The 23,770-nt window shown below is 40.3% G+C and overlaps 1 protein-coding gene across 1 annotated transcript in view; it reads left to right on the forward strand.

Moving 5' to 3' along the window:
* ANK3 (ankyrin 3) overlaps positions 1–23,770 on the forward strand; it is a gene marked incomplete at its 5' end in the record, with an annotated part of 192,118 nt that overhangs the window by 150,671 nt on the left and 17,677 nt on the right. The window contains 10 exons of the mRNA XM_084210661.1: positions 379–504; positions 1,309–1,431; positions 1,927–1,953; positions 3,681–3,762; positions 7,041–14,711; positions 15,350–15,424; positions 16,274–16,405; positions 17,426–17,569; positions 20,378–21,050; positions 22,926–23,304. Coding sequence (XP_084066787.1) covers positions 379–504; positions 1,309–1,431; positions 1,927–1,953; positions 3,681–3,762; positions 7,041–14,711; positions 15,350–15,424; positions 16,274–16,405; positions 17,426–17,569; positions 20,378–21,050; positions 22,926–23,304 — 9,432 coding nt within the window. The remainder of the gene's footprint in view (positions 1–378; positions 505–1,308; positions 1,432–1,926; positions 1,954–3,680; positions 3,763–7,040; positions 14,712–15,349; positions 15,425–16,273; positions 16,406–17,425; positions 17,570–20,377; positions 21,051–22,925; positions 23,305–23,770) is intronic.

Here is a 23,770-nt window from a genome sequence, read left to right on the forward strand (position 1 = left end):
GGTTTGCCCTCACTGCTGTCAAGTAGCCCTGGCTGGGCTTTGCAGACAGAGGGAATTCCTTCTGATTGGCCCTGCAGGCACACAGGCATGAGTAGGACTGGCTTGTGGTGAAATCACAGTCACCAACTTATTATTTCTTGAAAAATATTAAACACTCTTACTTTAGAAAAGCCAGTCAGGTGGCTTGTGGTTTTCCAAACTGCCTGTATTCATAATACCTTGCCATAATGCACAGTGATATTCTAATTTGTTGTTGAATGTAACCAAGTGGGGACTTGTGTTAAACTCAGGAATGATGTTGGGGAAAATCATAATGTTTATATGCATGAATCTAATATTAAAAGAGGTTTAATTGACTTTTATTTCTTGCTTTGATAGGTTCTTGAAGGAAAACCTATTTTTGTTGATTGCTATGGAAATCTGGCCCCTTTGACTAAAGGAGGACAGCAGCTTGTTTTTAATTTTTATGCTTTCAAAGAAAATAGACTGCCATTCTCTATCAAGGTAAAAAAAACTAAATAAATTATCCTGCTGCTTTCCTCCCTTCCCACAGTCCCACTTCTCTTTTTCAGCCCTACAGGACTAACTTGCCCCTGGGATGTAAGTGTAGTTCTTTAATATGTGAATAACATGGAGAGGGTGCTTTGCTTGAAGCCACAACAGAACTGCCAGCACATCTGGGAACAGAATACCCATGATACAGATTCACAACCTTTTACTGAAACCATATCTCAAATTGGAGCCCTCACGTATTTACCAGTAGGTCACAGTTTCGGAGGGATTAAGCAAAGGAGGTGCTGTACTGCAGAGCAGCCTTCAGAAGGTGTGTGCAGACTGTTCATCTCTAAATGGCCAGGAATGGTGCTCACTTTCCTTAGCCTTGTCACAGCTGCCCTGCTGGAGAGGTTGTTAAGCATTTTGATAAACACCGGAGCAAAACATGGCAGAATAAAATGAAGTGAGCAGACGCTACCTGTGAGTAACATCCCAGTAGGAAACTCTCAGGTTGGACTCACTCAGCACCTTGTCTTGCATGGATTTGCCATCAGGGAGCTTCAGGCTGACCTAACTCTTTCACAGTAACACATTTTCTCCTTCAGCACCTCAGGCTGAGCTCCAGCTTGGTATTATTAGTTTTTACACAGTAGTAAGTTCCTTGTAGAAAGAAATTCTGAGAACCATTCCAGAAATCTCTTCTAGGTCTCTGGATTACTACATGTTACTATTACTACTATATTACTATTACTACATCTTACTAATGTCTCAATTACTACATATTACTATGGTGAAGCAAAATTTCTTTTTTAGGTAAGGGACACCAGCCAGGAACCCTGTGGTCGATTATCATTTTTGAAAGAACCAAAGACTACAAAAGGACTGCCACAAACAGCTGTTTGCAACTTGAATATCACTCTGCCAGCACACAAAAAGGTATTTGTTTGGAAAAGTAAACATTTTTCTTAGGGCTGGGTTGGATTTGGTTTTGTTCCTTTAGTTTTTGTCTCTCTTTTTTTTTATTTCCTGCTAGTCATAAAGAAACCTTGTGAACTGTCAGTAATGAGAATGCTTTGGAATATGATAAAGGCTTTTAAAATATATGTTTTATTGGTTTCTTGTATGTAGAACGCTTTTAAAGTCTCTTGTTACTGTGGTGTCAAGTTCCTATAATTTTTACGATTCTGTTTACAGCTCATGCTTCAGCCTGCAAGTCATAGGTTTATGCTTTCAGTAATGTCATGTGTTTATTTGCATTGGACGTAAGATTTTTTTTTCTTTTCTTTTGTGTTGACATTTTGGATTTGCTTTGCCTTATAAATCAGCTTGCATTTTGTGCTCCCAATTTGGTCCTTTTCATATCCTGATATTCTTTTCCCTGCTGTCCATTATAATATTCCTTGTCTCTGCAATGCATCTTGGGACCAAAAGGAAACAGAGTCAGATCAAGATGATGAGGTAATATACACACTGTCTTCTGTTTTTATTTCCTTCAGATTTAGTGAAGAAAAGTAATATGTTATATAAAAAAACAAACAACTATTTTTAATGGTGCTGTTGAAATGATACCTACAGAAAAATAACCACATCCTCAACTTCTGATAGGGTGTTGTAAAACAGCAGAGCTGCGCAAATATGGAAAACCCTGTGATAAATTATGAAATTAGGCCGAGCACTGAATAAAAGCAGTCTAAAATTTAACTAATTTTATTTTGAAAAGGGACATATTTATGACTATCAGAAGTAGTCACATTTTGGCAAAATCAAGAGGAGTTCAGTGGATAATATTTTACCTCTTGGAGTAATACTGACATTGCTATGGTAACTTGTATTTCTGAGAAGGAAAAAGGTACTACTGAGGCCACAATAGTGGCCTTTAATATCTTACCTCTGTAAATAAACTGGATTCTTTCAAAAAAAGCAAACCAGCCAAGAGCAATTTCTAAATATTGTATTCAAATCTATTTTCAAATAAACCTCATATATTTGCAATTTAAAACCCCACTGTTTCATAGAAACCACAACATTAGATTGTCAGAAAACTGAGTGGGTTTTACTCATTGGAGGTAGTTAAAGATGAGATCATCTTGTAAAGGAAACTACATAGGTATTTCCAATTTACCTAGCAGGAATTTTTTTTCTCTTCCTGGTGGCAAATAAATAGCAGCTGTCACCTGCTGGTTAGAGTAGTTAAAGAAAAAAACCCAAACAATGCAACCCAAAGCATTCCTTACATGTTAAAAAATAATAATAGCAAAAACATCACTTTACCTCCATAGAATTTGTTCCTAATGAGCTATCATATAGCTATAATAATAGCTCTCTTTCTAAATAAACTGTATTTTTAGCCACATATTCAAGTGAGTTTATCTCTGAAGGACTATTAATATTAAAGACATCACACTAGAAGCTATGCTGCTGAACACAGCAACTTATGAAGCAATTTATTAGTTAACAAGAGTAGTCTGCTTTCTAATCCACATCTTTGCATTTTGTGCATATTAAAAAATCCCCTCCCATGCCTTTTTTTGTCCTTAATGTATTCACTTTAAAGCCAGTTGTACATTGTGGTGTGTGTGCTTTCAGGACAAGCTAATCTGGGGGGGAATACTCAATGGGTCACTCACTCTTATGAATGTTTTGTCTGTACCTGTAGTCTTATGTGTTGACCTCCTGTTTCTAGCCAAAGGTGGTTTATTTTACAGAGAATGAACAATATCACACCATTTCTAGTAGTGTGAAGCAGTTTATTAAGTGATAATGCAATAAGACACTTTAGAGATACTTTAAGGCAGGATAATGAGCTGCTTCTCCTATCTCGGCTCTTCTACCTCACGAGCAGAGGAATGAACCTGAGGGCTCACTTTAGGGTTGCAGTTCCTCCCTGCTTGCTCCAGAAGGGTGGTCACTCACAGCAGGTTTCTGTGCAGCCACGCTCCCTGCTCGTCAGTGCCTGGCACTCATCTCACGGCACCCAGGAACAGAGCCTGACTCTGCCCCTTCCCTGCCTGCTCGCCCAAATTTGGCTTCAGCATGCCATCCTGAAGCTGAATGGAACCACCCATTCTCCCCTGCGGGGTTGTGAGCCACGAAAAACAGCCCATCCTGCTGAGGTTTGAGGACTGGTCTGTTCAGATGGAGGCAGTGATTCCCCAGGCCCTAAATCCTGCTGTGTTTTGTTGCAGACGGAGAAGGCTGACCGGCGCCAGAACTTCGTCTCCCTTGCTTTACGTAAGCGCTACAGCTATCTGACTGAGCCTGGAATGAGTGAGTTGCTCTTACCAAAGTACTAAACCATGTAGATGTGATTGTTCATAAGAAGAGACATTTTTTCTATAAACGTTGTATTTGGTGTCATTCTGGGGAAAAAAAAAAAAGAGAGAAAAGGGAAAAAAAAAGCTGTCTAAAACAAAATTCTTGGATGGTCTGTGAACTCTTGTGTTGTGAGAGCTTGAAGAATTCTGACTGGCAAATTATGTGTGTTAGTTAAGTAAAAATATAAAAGTTTTTAAAAATGCAATGTAGTTCCAGAGTAGGAGGATTGCAAATTGCTTTCAAAAAGAGTCTCTTCCTCTCCCCTTCGAAACATTAGAGAAAGATGCTGTAGAATGGGACGTTACACAAAAATTCAGAAAGCCACTCAGATAAGCGCTTAAGTGTTTAGATGTTTAACCAAAATAGAGTCTCTCATATTTTATATTTTCCCTCTTCTTTCTCCCCCCCTTCCCTTTTCCCTCTGTTCCCTGCAGATGCTTTTTATTCCCTGGCACCACACATTGCTTCTTCCTAAACATGTGTTCCCTTTGACCAGACCTGTGGCATTCTTTTCCTCCCCAGTTAAATACAATAATGTATTTGGCTTAGCTTTTCTTCCTCACTTCTCCTCACTAAGGTCAACTGCTATTGTTCCCCATTTCCAGGCTTTTTCTTGTCTTTTTTCCCCACTTTTTGACTTCTCAGTTGCTACCCTGCAACAGACCCTTTGATATAATTCCATAAAATCCAGACTTCATCGGGTCTTGGGAGTTCCCACTGGATGGCTGCTGCTTAATTATCCTATAAGATCTGTGGCTTCTTTGGATCAGATGTGCTCCAGAATATGTTACACTTCTCAGACCGGGAAGAAGACTCCAAGCATATAACATCTGAAGAAGCTATCAGATCTGCTGAGACATCTTGATGGACCATTAAGGTATTGTCACAGGCTTGATGGGAACTTAGAGAGAAGGAAAATGAAATTGCTGGAAAGAAGGTTGATGACTGTGTATATCACTCACAATAAATTTTCCCCCCCTCACTGAGAGAGAAAAAAAGTCTTATTTATTCACCAAAGGTCAATTAAGTCTCATTAGCAAAAAAATGGCAGATTTTTTAGCTCTTCAACTGCTCAACGGCAAAAAGAAGCGCAGAAGTAGCATCTTAAATGTCCCTGAATCTGTGATTTGACAGGCAAAAAAGGAGTGAGAAGGGCAGCCTGTGGGTTTTCTTGCCTCACTAGTCAGTTTTGACAGACCAGCTCGTGATGGTGCAGTGGGGTTACATCCTAACACTACTCCTGAACAAGTTATTAGTTCTTTTCAGAATCATTTTGGGGTTTGTTTCTTGAACGCAAGACTCTATGAACTTCTGGTGAATGTTAGCAGCTACTGCTAATTAAATCTTCATAATCAATAATAGTATTTATAGTATCTTCATAATAGTTGATTTAATGAAGTACATTTTGGGATTTTTGTTCATGTGGGGAGAGAGAAGTGTATTTCCACTTTAAAATATTGTGGTAAGGAAAAGTGGGCATTTCTTGATTTAGTCTGTGCCAGTCAGGCCTAGTACTCAAGCTCTCTTCAACATAAATGTTTTTATGAAGTATCACCAGCCATCCACACTGACTTCTGGGCTTTGATTGGCTTCTACAGGACCAGCACATTTCTCCTTGCAGGATATAGACCTGTGGTGCACTGAATATTCACTATTCTATAGGAGTGTGTGTGCTGCAACAGTTCAGTGTTAGCCTTGCTGAGTTTCTTTCACTGTGAGTCACTGCCTGTCTATAAGACAGATCAAGCAGGTTTGACAAATTATTAGTGTAACTTCAGAGAAAGGTATGTTGAATACGTTCTTTGGATATTTTAGCTCCATTTCTAATTCCAACTTTAAAGGAAAAAAAAATTCCTCAAAGTTGCTTTCAATGTCAACTCTCTGAATGTTATTGCTGTATCAGAGGATATGTTTGTGTAATGGGATTCCCAGAAATACTTTCTGACATGAATGCCTCCTGTGATGCAAAATGTGGTTGATGATAATTCTGTTCAAAATGCCTATGAATAAGCTGAGAGTTCTGGGGTATGATAACATTTAACAGGTTTGTCCTTGCTAGGAATTTATTTCATAATCTATTTTTCTTTGACTGCTTTTCTAATGTTACCTTTTGAGAACTGTAAAGTTGAACAGGTCTGTCTTTGAGCTGATACAAGAAATCTCCTCAAAAGGTACCAAGACACTACATCTTGTAGAAAAAGTGTACTCTTCTTTTAATGACCTCTTGTGATACTATTTTGTAAGGTTTACGTATTTGTGCTTAATACACCATACGAAATGGATTAATCTGTGTGCTCGTTCTGACATGACATTTGTGCATGAATAAAAACTGATTCAGTTGCTTTGCCTGCTCACGACTATCATACATCATACTTGCCATATTTCATTTACAACATATGCTTCTTAAAATCATTTCATGAAGAGTTTTACTTTCATTTTTACCAGACAAAAGGAATATTGCATGAGAAACAAATGCATATGTTCCTTTCTTTCTTTTTTCTTTTTTTTTTTTAAATATTGACTCAGAAAAGCTCTTGCTCTTATTGGCTTTGTGAGTGTGAAGCATATCCGAATTGTGCATGGAAGATACAGATTTGAATTTATTCCAGTTGCTTCACAGTTTGCACATCAGTTGCCTGTCACTTAAAGGAATTTTGGTTTCTGCATGAAATAGTTCTGAAGCGGTTTAAAAAAATATTTTAGCTACATAATGTCATTTTACGCAAGTTTATATTTTTGTATAGGATCAAATCTGAACAGAACAACAATAGAAATTATTAAACGGATAATTCTAATAGTTGCATAAAGCAGAGACATACCTAAACAGGCAAAATAAAGCTGATATGAGTATTTCAGAAGTATCACATCAGAAAGTCAATAGGAAGTAAGAGAAGAAATTTTGATGTGGCTTTATTTTTACCTTATGGATTCCTTTTATGTGTTTTCTGTTCTCCATTGTTTGCAGATTTGGTTGCTATGTGCTTTCTGTCTTCCATTTCATGTTGCTTTTTAGTTTGGACCAGTTATCAGTATATGGCTCGTTCCTAATTTTTTTCTTTCCTTTTTTTAATCTTCTTTTGCCTCTTTCATCCCAACTCATGCAAACAATTGTACTTGCTTTTTGTAAAATTACAACGTTTACTGACCAATTTTCTTCTCTGGTCTCTCTGTTTTTCAACCATTTTTGTTGATTTTTATGTTTGATTTTAATTTAACAATTTAAGAAACAGTTGAACGGAGTGCAGGAGCAACAAGATCCCTACCTGCTACTTACTCATACAAGCCATTCTTTTCAACACGGCCATATCAGTCATGGACAACAGCTCCAATTACAGTGCCTGGGCAAACCAAATCAGGCTTCACTTCCTTATCAAGCTCTTCCTCTAACACTCCTACAGCTTCCCCATTAAAATCTATATGGTCTGTTTCTTCTACTTCTCCAATCAAATCCACGTTAGGAGCTTCTACCACGTCTTCAGTTAAATCTGTTAGTGATGTAGCATCTCCGATTAGATCGTTTCGGACAATCTCTTCGCCAATAAAAACTGTGGTCTCGCAACCTCCCTACAGCATGCAGGTTACTTCAGGCTCTTTCATCAGAGCTCCCGCAGTCACAGAAGCTGCCAGTCTCAAAGGGCTGGCCTCCACTACCACATTCCCCTCTCGGACATCTCCAGTGTCTACAGCAGGATCTCTCTTGGAGAGATCATCCATAACCATGACGCCTCCAGCATCCCCCAAATCCAACATTAACATGTACTCTTCGAGCTTGCCACTTAAATCGGTCATCACATCAGCATCCTCACTTTTATCGTCCCCTCTAAAGTCAGTGGTGTCACCTGCTAAGTCAGCAGTTGATGCTGTTTCATCCACTAAAGTCATGATGGCCTCGTCTCTCTCGTCGCCAGCAAAACATACAGCTGGGCACACAGATGTACCATTGCTCAATGGCTCTGTGTCACCTCTGAAATACCCATCTTCTGCCAACTTAATAAACGGATCCAAAGCTGCAGGTGTTTTTCAAGACAAGATCTCTGCAGCTGCACATTCTGCAACTTGTGCTGCTAATGCAGTTGCTGACACGGCTGAGAGAGTGTTTTCAACAGCTACAACAATGTCATTTTCTCCACTCAGGTCATTTGTGTCTTCAGCACCATCAGCTTTCCAGACAATGAGAACTCCTCCTGCAGGTGCTTTGTACACAGCCCTTGGGTCAATATCTGCAACTACCTCATCAGTAACTTCATCAACAATAACAGTGCCAGTATATTCTGTAGTCAATGTTTTGTCTGAACCAGCATTAAAGAAGCTCCCAGAGTCGTCTTCACTTACAAAATCAGCCGCTGCGTTACTGTCACCTATTAAAACATTGACTACAGAGGCGCGCACACAACCCACCTTTACTCGAACTTCATCTCCAATAAAATCATCCTTGTTTTTAGCACCCTCTGCTCTCAAATTGTCCACACCATCTTCCTTATCCTCCAGTCAGGAGATACTGAAAGATGTTGCTGAAATGAAAGAGGATCTGATAAGAATGACTGCAATATTGCAGACAGATGTCACAGAGGACAAGCCGTTCCAACCTGACATACCAAAAGAGGGTAGAATTGATGATGAAGAACCCTTTAAAATTGTTGAGAAAGTAAAAGAGGACTTAGTAAAAGTTAGTGAGATTCTGAAAAAGGATGTGTGTTTAGAAAGTAAAGGGTCGGCTAAAGTACCCAAAAGTGATCAAGGACACCTGTCTGAGGATGACTGGGTAGAGTTCAGTACAGAGGAGATTGATGAAGCGAGACAGCAAGCTTTGACAAGCCCTCCTATATCTGTTCCAGAGAAGGTCCAAATTAAAACTAAAACCATGTCGGAAAAGGATTATAGCTTGTCAAAAGTTATTGATTACTTAGCGAATGATATCGGTAGCAGTTCATTAACAAACATAAAGTACAAGTTTGAAGAGGGGAAAAAAGAAGGTGAAGAGAGACAAAAGCGCATTTTAAAACCAGCCATCGCTTTGCAGGAACATAAACTTAAAATGCCTCCAGCCTCTATGAGGCCTTCAACATCGGAAAAGGAGTTATGTAAAATTGCAGACTCCTTTTTTGGAACAGACACTATTTTAGAGTCTCCAGATGACTTTTCTCAACATGATCAAGATAAAAGTCCCTTGTCTGACAGTGGCTTTGAAACGAGGAGTGAAAAGACGCCTTCTGCCCCGCAAAGTGCTGAAAGCACAGGGCCAAAACCACTTTTCCATGATGTGCCCATCCCTCCCGTTATTACAGAAACAAGAACTGAAGTAGTTCATGTCATCCGCAGCTACGAACCGTCTTCGGAAGATATTCCAGAGCAGAAGGCAGAGGAGCTGCCAGCCTCAAAACCTTCCCCTACGTTTATGGAGCTGGAGCAAAAACCTTCTGGGTCCATTAAAGAGAAGGTTAAAGCTTTTCAAATGAAAGCCAGTGGCAGTGAAGAGGACGACCATAAGTGCGTCCTTAGTAAAGGTGTCCGAGTAAAAGAAGAAACTCATATCACTACAACAACTAGGATGGTTTATCATAAACCTCCATGCACAGAAAGTACCTCTGAAAGAATTGAGGAAACAATGTCTGTTCATGACATAATGAAAGCCTTTCAGTCTGGACGTGACCCTTCCAAAGAACTGGCAGGTCTGTTTGAACATAAATCATCAGTAACGTCCGATGTTAGCAAGTCTGCTGAAACTTCACCACAACATGCAGAGAAGGACAGCAAAATGAAACCCAAACTGGAGCGAATAATAGAGGTCCATATTGAACAAGGTAATCAGGCTGAACCTACTGAAGTCATTATTAGAGAAACAAAAAAGCATCCAGAAAAGGAAATGTATGTATATCAGAAAGACTTACCTCGGGGAGATATTAACTTAAAAGAGTTGGAAAAACATGATGCTTTTCCTTGTTCAGACGAACAAGGTCAGCAAGAAGAAGAGGAGCTCACGGCCGAAGAGTCACTTCCTTCTTACCTGGAATCCTCTAGAGTTAACACTCCCGTGTCCCAGGAAGAAGACAGTCGCCCTAGTTCTGCTCAACTCATGTCTGATGACTCTTACAAAACACTGAAGCTTTTGAGTCAGCACTCAGTAGAATACCATGATGATGAGTTGTCAGAACTAAGAGGGGAGTCTTACAGGTTTGCTGAGAAAATGCTTCTTTCAGAAAAGCTAGATGTGTCTCATTCTGATACTGAGGAGTCAGTTACTGACCATGCTCTACCCCTTAGTGCAGAGTTACAGGGGACTGATAAACGATGCAGAGAAAAAGTAGCTACTGCCCCCAAAAAAGAGATTCTCTCCAAAATCTATAAAGATGTATCTGAAAATGGTGTAGGTAAAATGTCTAAGGAGGATCATTATGATAAAGTGACAGTGTTACACTACACTGGAGATGTTAGTAGTCACAAACATGCAATGTGGATGCGCTTTACTGAGGACAGATTAGACAGAGGTAGAGAAAAGTTGATATATGAAGACAGGGTGGACAGGACTGTTAAAGAGGCAGAAGAAAAACTGACTGAAGTATCCCAGTTTTTTCGGGATAAAACAGAGAAGTTGAATGATGAGCTACAGTCTCCAGAGAAAAAGCAGCATAAAAAAAATGGCAAGGAAATACATTCTAGCCAGAGCTCTGCCAGCAGCAGCCCCGAGAAAGTTCTGCTCTCTGAAGTGCCATCACCTGGGGATGAATGGAGTAAGGTGAAGCAGTATGCGCATGATGGGAAGTGCTTTCCCAAGGTGGATGAAAGGAAAGCATCCAGTTTGCCCAGCAGTCCTGAAAAAAGGATATATGTGCAACCTGCAGAGGACTCTAAACGAACTATGGAACACAAAGGAAGTGCTCAGCAGACTGGAGTGCCTGAGACTGGATTTCAGCTGAAGCAATCAAAGCTCAGTTCCATTAGGCTTAAATTTGAGCAAGGTATAAGTCCCAGAAGTAAGGACGTAACTCAAGAAGAAAAAAAGATGGATGGTCAGTCCAAAATTCCAGTTAAAAAATTGCAAGAAAGTAAATTACCAGTGTATCAGTCCTATTCAAGAGAGAAACACGCAAAACAAATAGAGGTCATTGATGGGAGCACAGCTTTACAGAAAGAGGTGAAAATACAGGAAGACCTTGTTCCAGGTAAAGGGAAAGCTGTGGAAGACTCTCGTGCTTCAGACACACAAAGAATTGAGATGAGGAAAGGCGTGCCAGAATGCGTTTCAGAACCACGGGCAAAAGATCTGGCATATGGCTCAGACTCAACAACGAAGGGACACTGGGACAAAAAAATCTATAGGACATGGGAAAGTCCTGGAACTTCTAACCATAAAACACAGAAGGAAAAGCTTTCACATGTGCTGGTTCCAGATACAGTAAAAGAAAACCATGTTGATCATGCTGAATCTAAAACTGACCAAAAAAGTGAATTTATCACTGTGACAGAGCACAAAGTGGCCTCAAATGGAATCCATTCAGAAGAAGTGAAGGAACTGACTGTAAAATCCCCCTCAAAAAGGGTTTTATACAGAGAATTTGTTGTCAGGGAGGGGGAACGTAATGGTGAAGTGGCTGATAAAATAGCCAAAAGGAAAGAAGAAATTGCTGTGTCCCATATCCCAGTCAGAATTGTTGAGGAGAAGAGAGCCATGCTTGATGGTGTCTATGAACTTTCAGCTAAAGTATCCCAATCAGCTGTGATTCAGGAGAAAGTTGAAAGGCAGATTGATTATGTGGAAGATGAAAAAATAAAGCATTCAGAAATCAGAAAAGTTACCAAGCAGCAGAGCTCAATAGGTCTAAGTCCTCCTGCTGAGGAAACAGAGCTATCCCCTAGCAAATCGCCAGATTCTTTAGAATGTAGCCCAGGAAAGGAATTTCCTTCAAGTGACATAGCTGACCCCGGTGCCAGTGATTACTTGAATAAAGTTGCACCACTAGTGAGCACTGAGGGAGTAAAAGAAATTAAGACCTTACCTGTTTATGTCAGTTTTGTTCAAGTAGGAAAGCAATATGAAAAAGAGGTGCAACAAGGTAGTATTAAAAAAATTGTCAGCCAGGAAAGTAAGACAGTACAAGAGACGAGAGGGACATTTTACACAGCTAGGCAGCAAAAACAACCTCCTTCTCCACAAGGTAGTCCAGAAGATGACACACTAGAACAAGTGTCCTTTATAGACAGCTCTGGTAAAAGCCCTTTGACACCAGAAACACCAAGTTCAGAGGAAGTGAGTTACGAGTTTACATCTAAAACACCTGACTCACTAATAGCTTATATCCCAGGCAAGCCCAGCCCTATACCTGAGGTGTCTGAGGAGTCAGAGGAGGAAGCAGAGGCTAAGTCAACATCTGTGAAACAGGCAGAGGTTGAGGAACCACAGATTGACAAAACATTACCTAATCTTATAAATAAGGACTCTAACAAAAGACCCAAAGGTAACAGAGTTGCCTATATTGAATTCCCTCCTCCTCCACCACTGGATGCAGATCAAGGTGAATCAGAAAAGAAGCCTCATTATTCCACTGAGAGTGAAATGGAGATGACTGAAGTGAACTTGCAAGATGAACACGACAAGTGCCAACTGGCTGAACCTGTCATCAGAGTACAGCCACCTTCTCCTGTGCCACCGGTGACCAGTGACTCCAGTGATGATGAATCCCTCTATCAACCCGTCCCACTTAAAAAGTATACGTTCAAACTGAAAGAGCTGGAAGATGACCAGAAAGAGACCTCAAAACCCAAAGCCCCTGAAAAGATTGAGAAACAGAAAGAGTTAGGACATCCCACTTCTGGGAAACCCAATGAGTTTGACAATGGGGTTGATTCGCCCCAGAATGATGTAGTGCAAAATGGGAGTAACAATGACCAGTCTGTCACAGAGTGTTCCATAGCAACCACTGCAGAATTCTCCCATGATACTGATGCGACAGAGATTGACTCTCTGGACGGTTATGATTTGCAAGATGAAGATGATGGTTTAACTGAGAGTGATTCTAAACTTGCAGGTCCGGCAGTTGAAACCAAAAAGGACGTATGGACTACAGAAGGCATTCTAAAGCAGACTGATCGCTGCTTTAGCCAGAGTAAGCTTGAAGTCATTGAGGAGGAAGGCAAGGTAGGCCCTGAAGAAGACAAGACACCTTCCAAAGGTCCATCTTCTGACAAAGCTGGAGATAAGAGCGATAAGAAGTCAGGGGCACAGTTTTTCTCTTTGGAAGGCAGACACCCTGACAGGACTGTATTTCCTGACTCGTATTTCAGTTACAAAGTAGACGAAGAATTCGCAACACCTTTCAAAACTGTGGCCACCAAGAGTCTAGATTTTGACCCGTGGTCGAATAACCGAGGTGACGATGAAGTGTTTGAGACTAAATCAAGGGAGGATGAGGCTAAGCCATTTGGTCTGGCAGTGGAAGACAGATCTCAAGCAACAACACCTGACACAACACCAGCCAGAACTCCAACAGATGAGAGTACGCCAACTAGCGAGCCCAACCCCTTCCCATTTCATGAGGGGAAGATGTTTGAGATGACTCGCAGTGGTGCAATTGACATGAGCAAGAGGGATTTTGTTGAAGAAAGACTCCAATTTTTTCAGATTGGTGAGCATACTTCTGAAGGGAAGTCAGGGGACAAGGGGGAAGGGGATAAAAGTACAGTCACTGCCATCACACAGCCACAGGCAGGGGACAGCACTGTAGAAACAAACCTAGAGAGACCAGTAGAAACAACAGCAGTTGAAAATAAGCCCGGCATCCAGGCCAGTGGAGATTGCATGGAGCAAACACTTGGTAGTAACTCACTGGAGAAATCATCGGCAGCAGTAAACGCTTCCAAAGTTGATCCCAAATTGCGCACACCAATTAAAATGGGAATTTCTGCTTCCACCATGACTCTGAAGAAAGATGGCCCTGGAGAAGTGACAGATAAGATAGAAGCTGTGATGCCAAGTGGTGAGGGATTAGAAAATGAAACTGTAGCAGTGATTGTGAGTTCAGCTTCTAGCGAGACAAGCTGTAGGCAAACAGAAAACACTGATTTTCCAAAAGATAATTTTAATAACAACAACAATTTGGATTCATCTGCTGTCCCTACAGATGATATTACCTGTAATGTAGTGCTAAAAGAACATTTGGAACCGAAATGTTCCCTCCAGAAAGCTAATCAAGCGAAAAGCACTTCAGGAAAAGGTACAGGGACAACACAAGGACACAGAGTAAGAGATAAGCAAAAACCACACGGAGAGCAGCAAAAGTCAACAGAGTTGGTAGGAGCTAGAGGAAAATCAAAGCTTCCTGTAAAGGCCAGCTCAGTAAAACAAGTCTTTTCCCAAAATAATCTCCAAAGCAATACAGGGAGTAAAGCGAAAGAGGCTAGTAAGCCTGACAAAGCAAAACAAAATAATTCTCCCTGTCTAGAAGCAAGGTCTAGGATTCCTGTAAAAAACACACATAGGAGTAATCTAGCTAGAAGAACTCCAGCCCTGCCAAAACAAGAGCAGGTAGAGAAAGAAAAACCAAAACAACTTCCTTCTAAATTACCAGTAAAGGTAAGATCTACCTCCGTCACCATGACAACAGTTAAAGTAAAGAAAAATCAGCTTAGGGAGGTATGTAAACATTCTATTGAATATTTTAAGGGAATTAGTGGTGAGACATTAAAGCTTGTGGATCGTCTTTCTGATGAAGAGAAAAAGATGCAGTCAGAGGTCTCTGATGATGAAGAAGACAGTACATCAAGGAACACATCCTTATCAGAAGCTACTCAAGTTTACCTGCCTTCCATTACACCGAAGTCTGCTAGAGACATGAGAACAGAGGCAGCATCTATAAAATCAAAGATTGAAAAGGCCGACAGTGAGAGGAGGAGGAGTAAGAGGACTGGTGAGAATGAAGGCAGTCAGGTTTCTGGAGCTCTCATGGCTCACCTCGTGGAGATCAAGCCTAGTTTGTAAAACTTTCAACTTGTTGATCCTAGTGCATGAACTGTTGTGATTGCCTGTGGAGTGACTTAACTGTAGTTTTCATTCTGTCATTGTCATCTGTATGTGCTGTCTTATTCTCTTTTTTCTTCCTTCAAACAAATTCTGTACTGTAGAAAGCTAGTGAAGCATGCCAAAGACATTCATGTAACTCAGAAATTGATGTAACTCAGAAATTGAAAGATGTCTTTTGTGACAGTATATTTGTTCTGTCAAAGTTGAGAAAATAGACAATAATCTGGCCTTGGTGGTTTTCACCAGTAATTGAACAACTTGTCTACAGTCTAACAGATAGATTGTCAGCATGTTTGGTTTCATTACACGACATCATGTAGTTTTACATTTTGGCTTTACACAGGTGAAAATCTAAAAGCTGTGAAAAAATTTTGTTTTGTAGGTTATTAGGTCACACAACCATTCTAGTAAACAATATAAGCACTGTCAACTTAGTCAATTAAAGCTATTATTTATAATAAACTATTATCCGGTATTGTGGTTTTCTGTGCAAAACCTTTTTAATTGAGAAATTGTAAATCACAGGTCCACAGAGTCCATGTGAACGGACAGATATAAGGATGGCAATTGTAGCTGATCACCTAGGACTTAGCTGGACAGGTAAGCTTTTCTGCTTTAATATTGAAATCGGTCTTTGCTATTGCATTTTCAGGTATTCTTTTACCAAAAGACGCAGCAAGACTGCATCAGGCTCTCCCAAATTCACAGCCAGGCCAGCTTCCCAAAACATGCAATGTATTGCTAGGCAAAGATGCCTAATAGGAAATTATTCCTTGATCTGTCAGTAAATCAAAGGGAAATTCAGAGAAAATAGCTAAATAGCTGTCTTCTCAGGATGTTCTCCCAAGGAGCTGAGGCACTCTACCTGCCTGGGCTCAGGGCTGCTCCTGGGGTGTTTGCTGTCCCTGGATTGCAGTTTTACCCAAGCCCTGGTTGCAGGGAGCCAGCAACCAGGCAGGTCACTGCTGGAGACTCTGCCCACCTGTAGCCCCCCATGTTAGTGGGCAGAGCTGCCCTTCCTGGGCTCACAGCTGCAGCAGCCAGTTCTGCCAGGGCTCAGGTGATGACAGCACCAGTGCTGAGCTGCACAGGGTGCTCCCAGGGGAATAAGAATCAGAGGAAATTAACAGAGTTTATAAATTAGCAGTGATGAGGCAGTCTCCAGGGAGGGCTTTTTCATCATGTTTAAGTGGCTTACTGAGTAGAAGTGTGATAATCACTCCCAGAGATGATTGAAATGCAAAATGATGTCTTAGTAAATTAAAGTATGGGGACATAATGCCATGTTCATTGTTATCTGTAATGTTTGTGCCAGGGAGTTTTGTTGATGTCTCTGTGACCTATGAAAGTTAGTATTTTTAAGCTTGACAAGACAATTCAGGGATTTGTGCTTTATTTGGTGTTTTTGGGTTTGTTTTCTTTTCTCGCTTGCTTTTTTTGTCTTTATAGAACTGGCAAGAGAACTGAATTTTTCTGTGGATGAAATAAATCAAATCCGAGTAGAAAACCCAAATTCTCTTATTGCTCAAAGCTTCATGTTATTAAAAAAATGGGTTACCAGAGATGGGAAAAATGCTACAAGTAAGTTCAAGTAGTTACTTTTGTTGTTTATAAGTTATAGCCCATTTCATCTGTTGCCAAGTTGAAGAAAACATTATGAATGTCCTTCTCAAACCATCAATGAAAAAAGAAGTTTCAGGTACATTTTTACCAGGAGTCAGAAATATGTCATATTTATTCACTATGTATGCAGAAGGAAATGATCTGTTCTCCACATCCATAATTGATGAACAGGTAATGAACTTGAGCTCCAGTAAAGAAAATAATAGGCAAAACTTTCCAATAGCAAGGAATGTGGAACATGGAAATGACTGCCTGGAAAATTTAGGTAGTCTCAATAATTTGCAGGTCATAGGAAAACACTAAATGTCTTCCTATGAGGTGTGATGGAGACACTGATTCTGTGCTGATGATTATGGGTTTATCTGTACATTTCATTTGAATTGCTCAAACTGAAAGAGGGGGGTTGATTTTTGTGAGATGTGAATGGTGTTCGTTACCCTTCTCTGATCCACAAACCCCTACACACCATTTGAGTCTGCTTTAGTGTCTCTCACTGTAGAAGTGATTTCCAGTATTACTGTGTTCTCACAACAGGATTATTGTAAATGAGATTTCATGATGTACTGCATCAATAGCCTTATATGCATTAATACCTACATGACTGCGTATTCTGCCTCAAAACAGATTGGTAAAAGGATTTTTACTTTCCCTTTACACTCCAGTAAAAGGATATTTTGTATCAGTAGTAAGTGAATATGTTCCTAAAGAACTAACTAACCTTATTCTTTGTGCTTTTGTGTTGTAATATAATTGTACTTGGAGAAAGTGTAGACTCTTAATAGATGTGTATCTTGAATAAGTAGGCAGCTGAATGACTGCTCAGACAAACACTGGGATTTGCTAGAACCAAAGGCATTGGGACATGACAGCAATTTGTTAGTAATGCAGTATGAATGTAATTGAGAAAAATGATCACACAGTCCTGCAATGCTGAACCTTTTTCTGATGTGGTTGTTCATTTTTTGTTTTTTTTTTCAGCTGATGCCTTAACTTCTGTATTGACAAAAATTAATCGAATAGATATCGTGACCCTGTTGGAAGGACCAATATTTGATTATGGAAATATTTCAGGCACCAGAAGTTTTGCAGATGAAAATAACGTATTTCATGATCCTATTGATGGTAATTGAATTCTGTAGTCATATTTAATTCAGTGACATGTCCAATAATCCAATAATGTTGTATAAACTAAACTTTAAAGAAAGGTTGTAAGTTCTACAGGAACAATAATAAGTGTGTAAAGTGGTTTTCCTCTCCTAAAGCATGATACAATAGAATCATAGAATATCCTCAGTTGGAAGGGACCTAAGAAGATCATCGAGTCCAGCTCCTGGCCCTGCACAGGACAGCCCCAAGAATCACACCGTGTGCCTGAGAGCATTGTCCAAACACATCTTCAACTCTGGCAGGCTTGGTGCTGTGACCACTCCTCTGTTTCAGTGCCTGACCACCCTTTGGGTGAAAATCCTCTTCCCAATATCCAGCCCAAACCTCCCCTGACATAGCTTCCTGCTGGCTCATGTTCAACTTCCCACTGACAGGGCCCCCAGGTCCCTTTCCACGGGGCTGCTCTCCATTGCCCAGCCTGTACACACAGCCAGGCTTGCCCCATGCCAGGTGCAGAAAGGCAGCATTTGTCTTTGTTAAACTTGTATGGTTGGTGATTGCCAGCCCTCCCTGCCTTGAAGGTGTCCACAGCTGCTCCCCATTTCTTCTCATCAGCAAACTTCCTTAGTACACCTTCAAGTCATGCATCCAAGTAATTTTTGGGGATATGCGCCTTCCACATTAATATCTCAAACACTAAGTGCAGAGTCCCACAAATGTATGCTGGAGTGAGCACTGGTTCCCACCAGCCTCAGAGTCACTTGACAAGACCAAGCTTTTCTCCTGCAACACCTGCCCTTTGAGGCTTGCCCATGTCTTTTTTTTATGTACTTGGTATTTAATGCTTGAGAGTTTACCTAAAAATATGTGTATTTTTTGGCTTCTTGTCTACATATCTAGTAGTAAAAAATCTTAAAGGAAAAAAAAAGGAGGAACAAGGGGGAAAATGTGCATAGTATTTGCATGGAACAAATTAATGTGCAATTTACTACCAAGCCTCTTTGAGACCTGTGAACATTGATTGCTTTATGATTTTCACTTGGACCATTTCTCCAATGGCTGTAGAAAAATAAGAAACTGGTTTTTTAGTGCATGAGTGAATATATTTTTCAGCCTGCTAATGGGTAAAGTTGTGTAATAATTTCCTCGTGAAAGCTGTATCAAATGATAGCAGAACTGTGCAGGTTAAATTTGTGTCAGATTAAAACAAAAATGAAATTCTCCTTGTAAAACAAAAATTCCATTAAAGTGCTTATTATTTATCAGCATATTGAAGATGCTAAATGTTGACATTTTCTTGTTTCAAATGTTAGATAACAGGCACTGGTTTATTACTTTGATTTTATTCACTTGTATTATAAATAGCTCCTTAAATAAGATTTTTTCTTTTTTGTAAGTAACATTTCTTTTGGTTTTTGTAATTTGTTCAATTATGTTTTGGCTTTTTCTGTATTTTAGTAAGATTTTTTTTTTCTTCAGAGCATATGAGCTCAGTGTACCTCCATTATTGAGCAGCATTGCTGGTCATTGAATCATTGCACTACAGAATTGGTTTTCCGCTGACATTTTAAGAAAGTTTCTCTTGAAATGTTGCTTGAGCCTTCTAATAGTAGCATCAATGTTTTTATGAAAAAAGCGCTTCTCTGCAGTTGCTTTGTGTCTCTCCTCTTCTCTGAACCTTCCTCAAGCTTCCTTTCCTCACCAAGACCAGACCTCCTTTGCCTTTCTCTCGGCTGGTTCAAGAAACAAAGCCCCAGTCCCTGTTGATGCAGCTCCCCTTGCAGGCAGCACAATGGCCAGTTAACCCCACAGCATGTGTTTTTTCCTTTCCTAGGTTGCTCAACCTCATTTGCCAGAATGCGAACTTAAGGTTTTGTTGCCATTTTTTTATGTGTACATTCAGTTTAATCCTTTTGTATGGTTTTTTTAAATGTTTTCATCAATTTTTCTTTTCTCTTTATTTGATCAGTGTATCTGATTGTACCAATGTCACCAAGATCACCTCAATCTTCAAGATCACCAAGATCTCCTTACTCACCGCAGTCCTCTCACCCAAATAACTTCACTGTACCTGAAATATTCATATAGCTCTCCCTTGTTTGTTCTTTTATCGCTTTGCTAACTTCCTTACTTTAGATTTTTTATCCTTCTGTGTATTTAGATCTACTATCTTTTAGTATCCTCATTAGGATCCATTTCTGTTCTTCATTCCTCAACTAGTCCATTCTTGTAACTCTGTGATTAAATTGGAGGTATATGCTAGTAACACTGTATTTCTGGTATTGTGTATTTTTATATAAAAGTATATTAAAAATGTGGACCTGTTTGAGAAAGAATACCTACTGACAAAAAAGTGGCTGTCCTATGTTATGATCTACTGCTGTCTCTAAAATATGTTCATTATATTTCCAAATTAAAAAAAAAAATCTTGGAAATAAAGATTTACACAATATGACTACAAGAGATTGTCTTGTGTGTAAAGGGACAACCACCCTTGTCCACATTTGATTTGTTGCATGCCCATAAGACAATCTGCTACAGCTTGAAAATGTTTTAAATGGCTGCACAAGCAATTGCTGAAAACTTTGCAGACTATTAAAAAAATAGAAGTACTGGCTTCACTGTAAAATTCACTGGCAGTACTCATTTTTGTTCCATCTCTTTAGGACAAAGTAACAAAACCTATCAGAACTGCATTGGTTCTTATACACCTGCACCTCCTTGTGTGTTTCATACTTTATGTAACCCATGAATCATTTGGCATTTGCTTATTTGTTGCTCCACGTTTCATCCCAGTCAGTCCAAATGTGCTGTCTTCCTTAGGTTATCCCTCCATCCAAGTGGAACTGGAAACTCCCACTGGGTTGCGCTTCGTGCCGCCCACCCCTTTGCACCAGGACGATTTCCTTAGCGACACCTCTAGCCTAGAGTCACCCCTTAGAACTCCCAGTAGACTGAGTGACGTGTTAGTGACCTCCCAGGGACACGTAGATGGTACAGCAGCAGCCCCGCCAGTGGTGACTGAAGAGGACACTTCACTGGATGACAGCAAAGTTGATTTCTCAGTGCCTAGAGAAGGAACACCTAAAGATATTTCCATAGGCGAGAGCCAGTTGGAGGAAGTGGACCTTAAAGATTTTCCACGGTATCTCGGTAGTTATGGTGGGATATCCAAAGATGCTAAACAAAGGCAGAGTGAAGAGACTAGTAAAAGAGGAGTGAGGACTGAACAGCCTGAGAGAGAAAAGTCTGGTACTGATGAGGAGATGACGGCAGAAAAGTTTAAGTCTCTGTTTGAGGACGTTCATCTGGAAGAAGGAGCTGAGTCTGAGGAGATGACGGAAGAAAGAGTATGGTCAATTCTTAAAGGTGTTCAACAAGCAGAACGCGAAATGTCTTCAATTACAGGTTGGCAGCCTGACTCCTCCAGCGTCTCTGAGGCGCCGACGTCGGGGCGCAGGATAGGCGGCAGCCTTATGGATCGCCTGGAAGAGAGGTGAGCACCCTTTGTGCTGCAGCGTGCCTGTTAGAAGGCTGCCCACACTGACACCTGCAGCACTACACAGGCTGCTGTTCTCTGAGAACATCTCCATATGCTTGTATATACATTTAAAAAAAAAACTTGATTTGGCCTCAGATGTATTTGTCTTTAAAAATGTGTATTTATCAGGTTTCATTCTCAATATAGGCATTTGAGAATTACTTCATGTTATCTTTGGCAGGTAATATTTCTTTTCGTGTTCTTTATCTTGTGTATTTCTATTTCTAATTCATCTCAGTGGTGCATAGATGTAGCTGGAATCAAGAACATCTGAAATCAGAATACTACATTTCTCTTATTTTTGAGCACCTTTATAGCAGTCATCCTTTCCATTTGCATCTCTTTGCCTTCCCTTAGATAATTGTTACTTTTCCCATAAGCCAGTTTTTGAATTGTCACTTTTTATAACATTTGCTTCAAGGATATTATGCCATGCTAATGTACTAGACTTTTTCAAAGATGAGTTACGAGGCATAAGAAGGTAAGAATGGTGGTACCAAACCCAGCTACCAAACCTGTGTGTTGTCTCCCAGCAGTGGCTGCAGAGGAAGGAGAGGGGATCTATGTGCTGCATTCTCCCAACCTCCACTTGTCTTTGGCATAATGACCTGCTGGGAGGGATGCTTTCTGTATATCCTCAGTGCATTTCCCTTGCACAAGCTTTTCCAGCCTGCCCTTTCAGCATTGACAATATGTGTTGTGCTGTTCAGCCCTACTGGTGCCCACTGGGCAAGGGGTTCCTGTGATCACCAATTGAAGGAGCCAGGTCTGCAGGAGCTGTAAATCAGCACAGAGTGATTATCTGCACAGTGATCATTTCTCTGCCAGCAGTTTACATCCTCTGCATCTTTGACTCAGGATGTTTTAAGGTTCAAGGTAGCATTAGATACTCTCTTATCAAATCTATTGGGAATTTGGTTATTGATTTCAGCAAATTCATTGTCTTTCAATCCTGTAAAGCACTCGAACTACTGATGTGGTTCCTGTTGTAGCAAGTGTTGTTTTTCCGCATTTTATATCATATTAAATTAGGAAAATAGATCACTTCTGGAAGTAAAAGGGCTTCCTTAAGAAGATATCAATTTCTAGCTAGATGAATTCCCTTTGCTGTCTTTTGTAAGAGTTTTGCCAGCAAACAGCTGGCATATTTTCATACGTCAGCATTACACAGTCATAGTTTTTAACAGAAAGTGAGCAAAAATACAAAGGAAAAGAGAACTGTTTATCAGAAGTGCAGGTGAAACCTCTCCATAGGTTATCTGACACAAAATTCTGGTCAGCTTTCTGTCTTTTTGTAACCTTCCTTGCCTTTGGCTCTGCGTATTACTGAGACTCTGCAGTATCTAAGGACTTATTTGCAGATTTTCTAAAAGGCAAGACCTGTCTGGAGTACAGATATTGTACTTTTGGGGGAAAAATAGCTGGTAATTGCATGGTACCAGATACTTTCATTACCTCTTTGATTAGATAGTGGTTTAAAAATAAGTGCCTTGAGGCTTTAGCTCATGATTATACAAGAGAACTGGTAGGTTTTGTGTATTTTTTTTCTCTTTTTACTCCTCTCCACCAGGAGGAAGGAGATTAACATAAAACATTTGGCTTTGTTTCCAGTGTCCACCGTGTTTTCATTGCTTTTGAAACAATGCCATGATGCGGAAGACAAGGTTGTTAAATAGATTGATGTGTGCAAGTGGAATCTAAAATTTTACTTTTCTCTGTGTGAAATGTATGGGCTCAGACTGAAGGCTCAGTAAGAGGCTTGGTGCTTTGCCCTTCTGCCTGTGATTTAAGCCCTGAACAGCTGTCTATTCCTTTCTCTTTCTTTTGTAGCTCGGACCAATGTCGGGATTCTGTTACCTCATATGTCAAAGGAGAGGCAGGGAAGCCAGAAACAAATGGAAGCCTATCCGAGTCCACATCAGAGGCAAAAACTAAATCCTACATCCAGGAAGCTTTAAATGATGTGGGAAAACACAGTGACAAAGAAGCCCTGAAAACAAAGTCCCAGATCTCAACTGGTACTGATGAGCAAACATTATCATCAACAGCATATCAGAAATCTTTGGAAGAGACCAGCAAGCCAACAACAGAAGGCAGCAAAACATCTGTGCCTGTCAGTGTGAAGAAGATGGGCTGGAGTACTTCTGAGGATGGCAAGCCAAGAACAAGCATCCAAGAGGAGGAGGGAGCAGTAATGTCTGAACAGAAGGTACAGTATGTCCTGTAATAATTAACAGTGTGAGGAGTCCCTGTTGCTTGACATATTGGTTGACAAATTTTTTTGTGCAACTTGCAATGTTGCTCGTGACAGGGTTAGGGTTTTTTTTTTCTTATCATTCTTTATGCCTTTTCAGTTTATTATTAAACTGAGAAAAATGGAATTGAGAAAAATACTGGAAATTTTTATTTGTGTTGTGAATAGAACAGGGTGGAGTCAGGATAGGCAGGGGAGCTAAGAAGGGCTGCATAATCCCCTCCCTGCCTGGCCCTGAGCCCTGGAAGAGGCTGGAGCAGCTTCTGGGAGCTCTGTCCCACATTACTGGGGAACAGCCCCTTCCCTGCCATGACATACCACCTATGCAAACAGTGCCAAACAGCTCAGCTGTCCTCCATCTGTTCCCACTAAGGTGTTGCCACTGGTTTCCCACTCTTCCTGTGACATGAAGCAAATTATA

Source organism: Fringilla coelebs (genome assembly GCF_963513975.1).
Source record: "Fringilla coelebs genome assembly, chromosome: 8".
Lineage (NCBI taxonomy): Eukaryota > Metazoa > Chordata > Aves > Passeriformes > Fringillidae > Fringilla > Fringilla coelebs.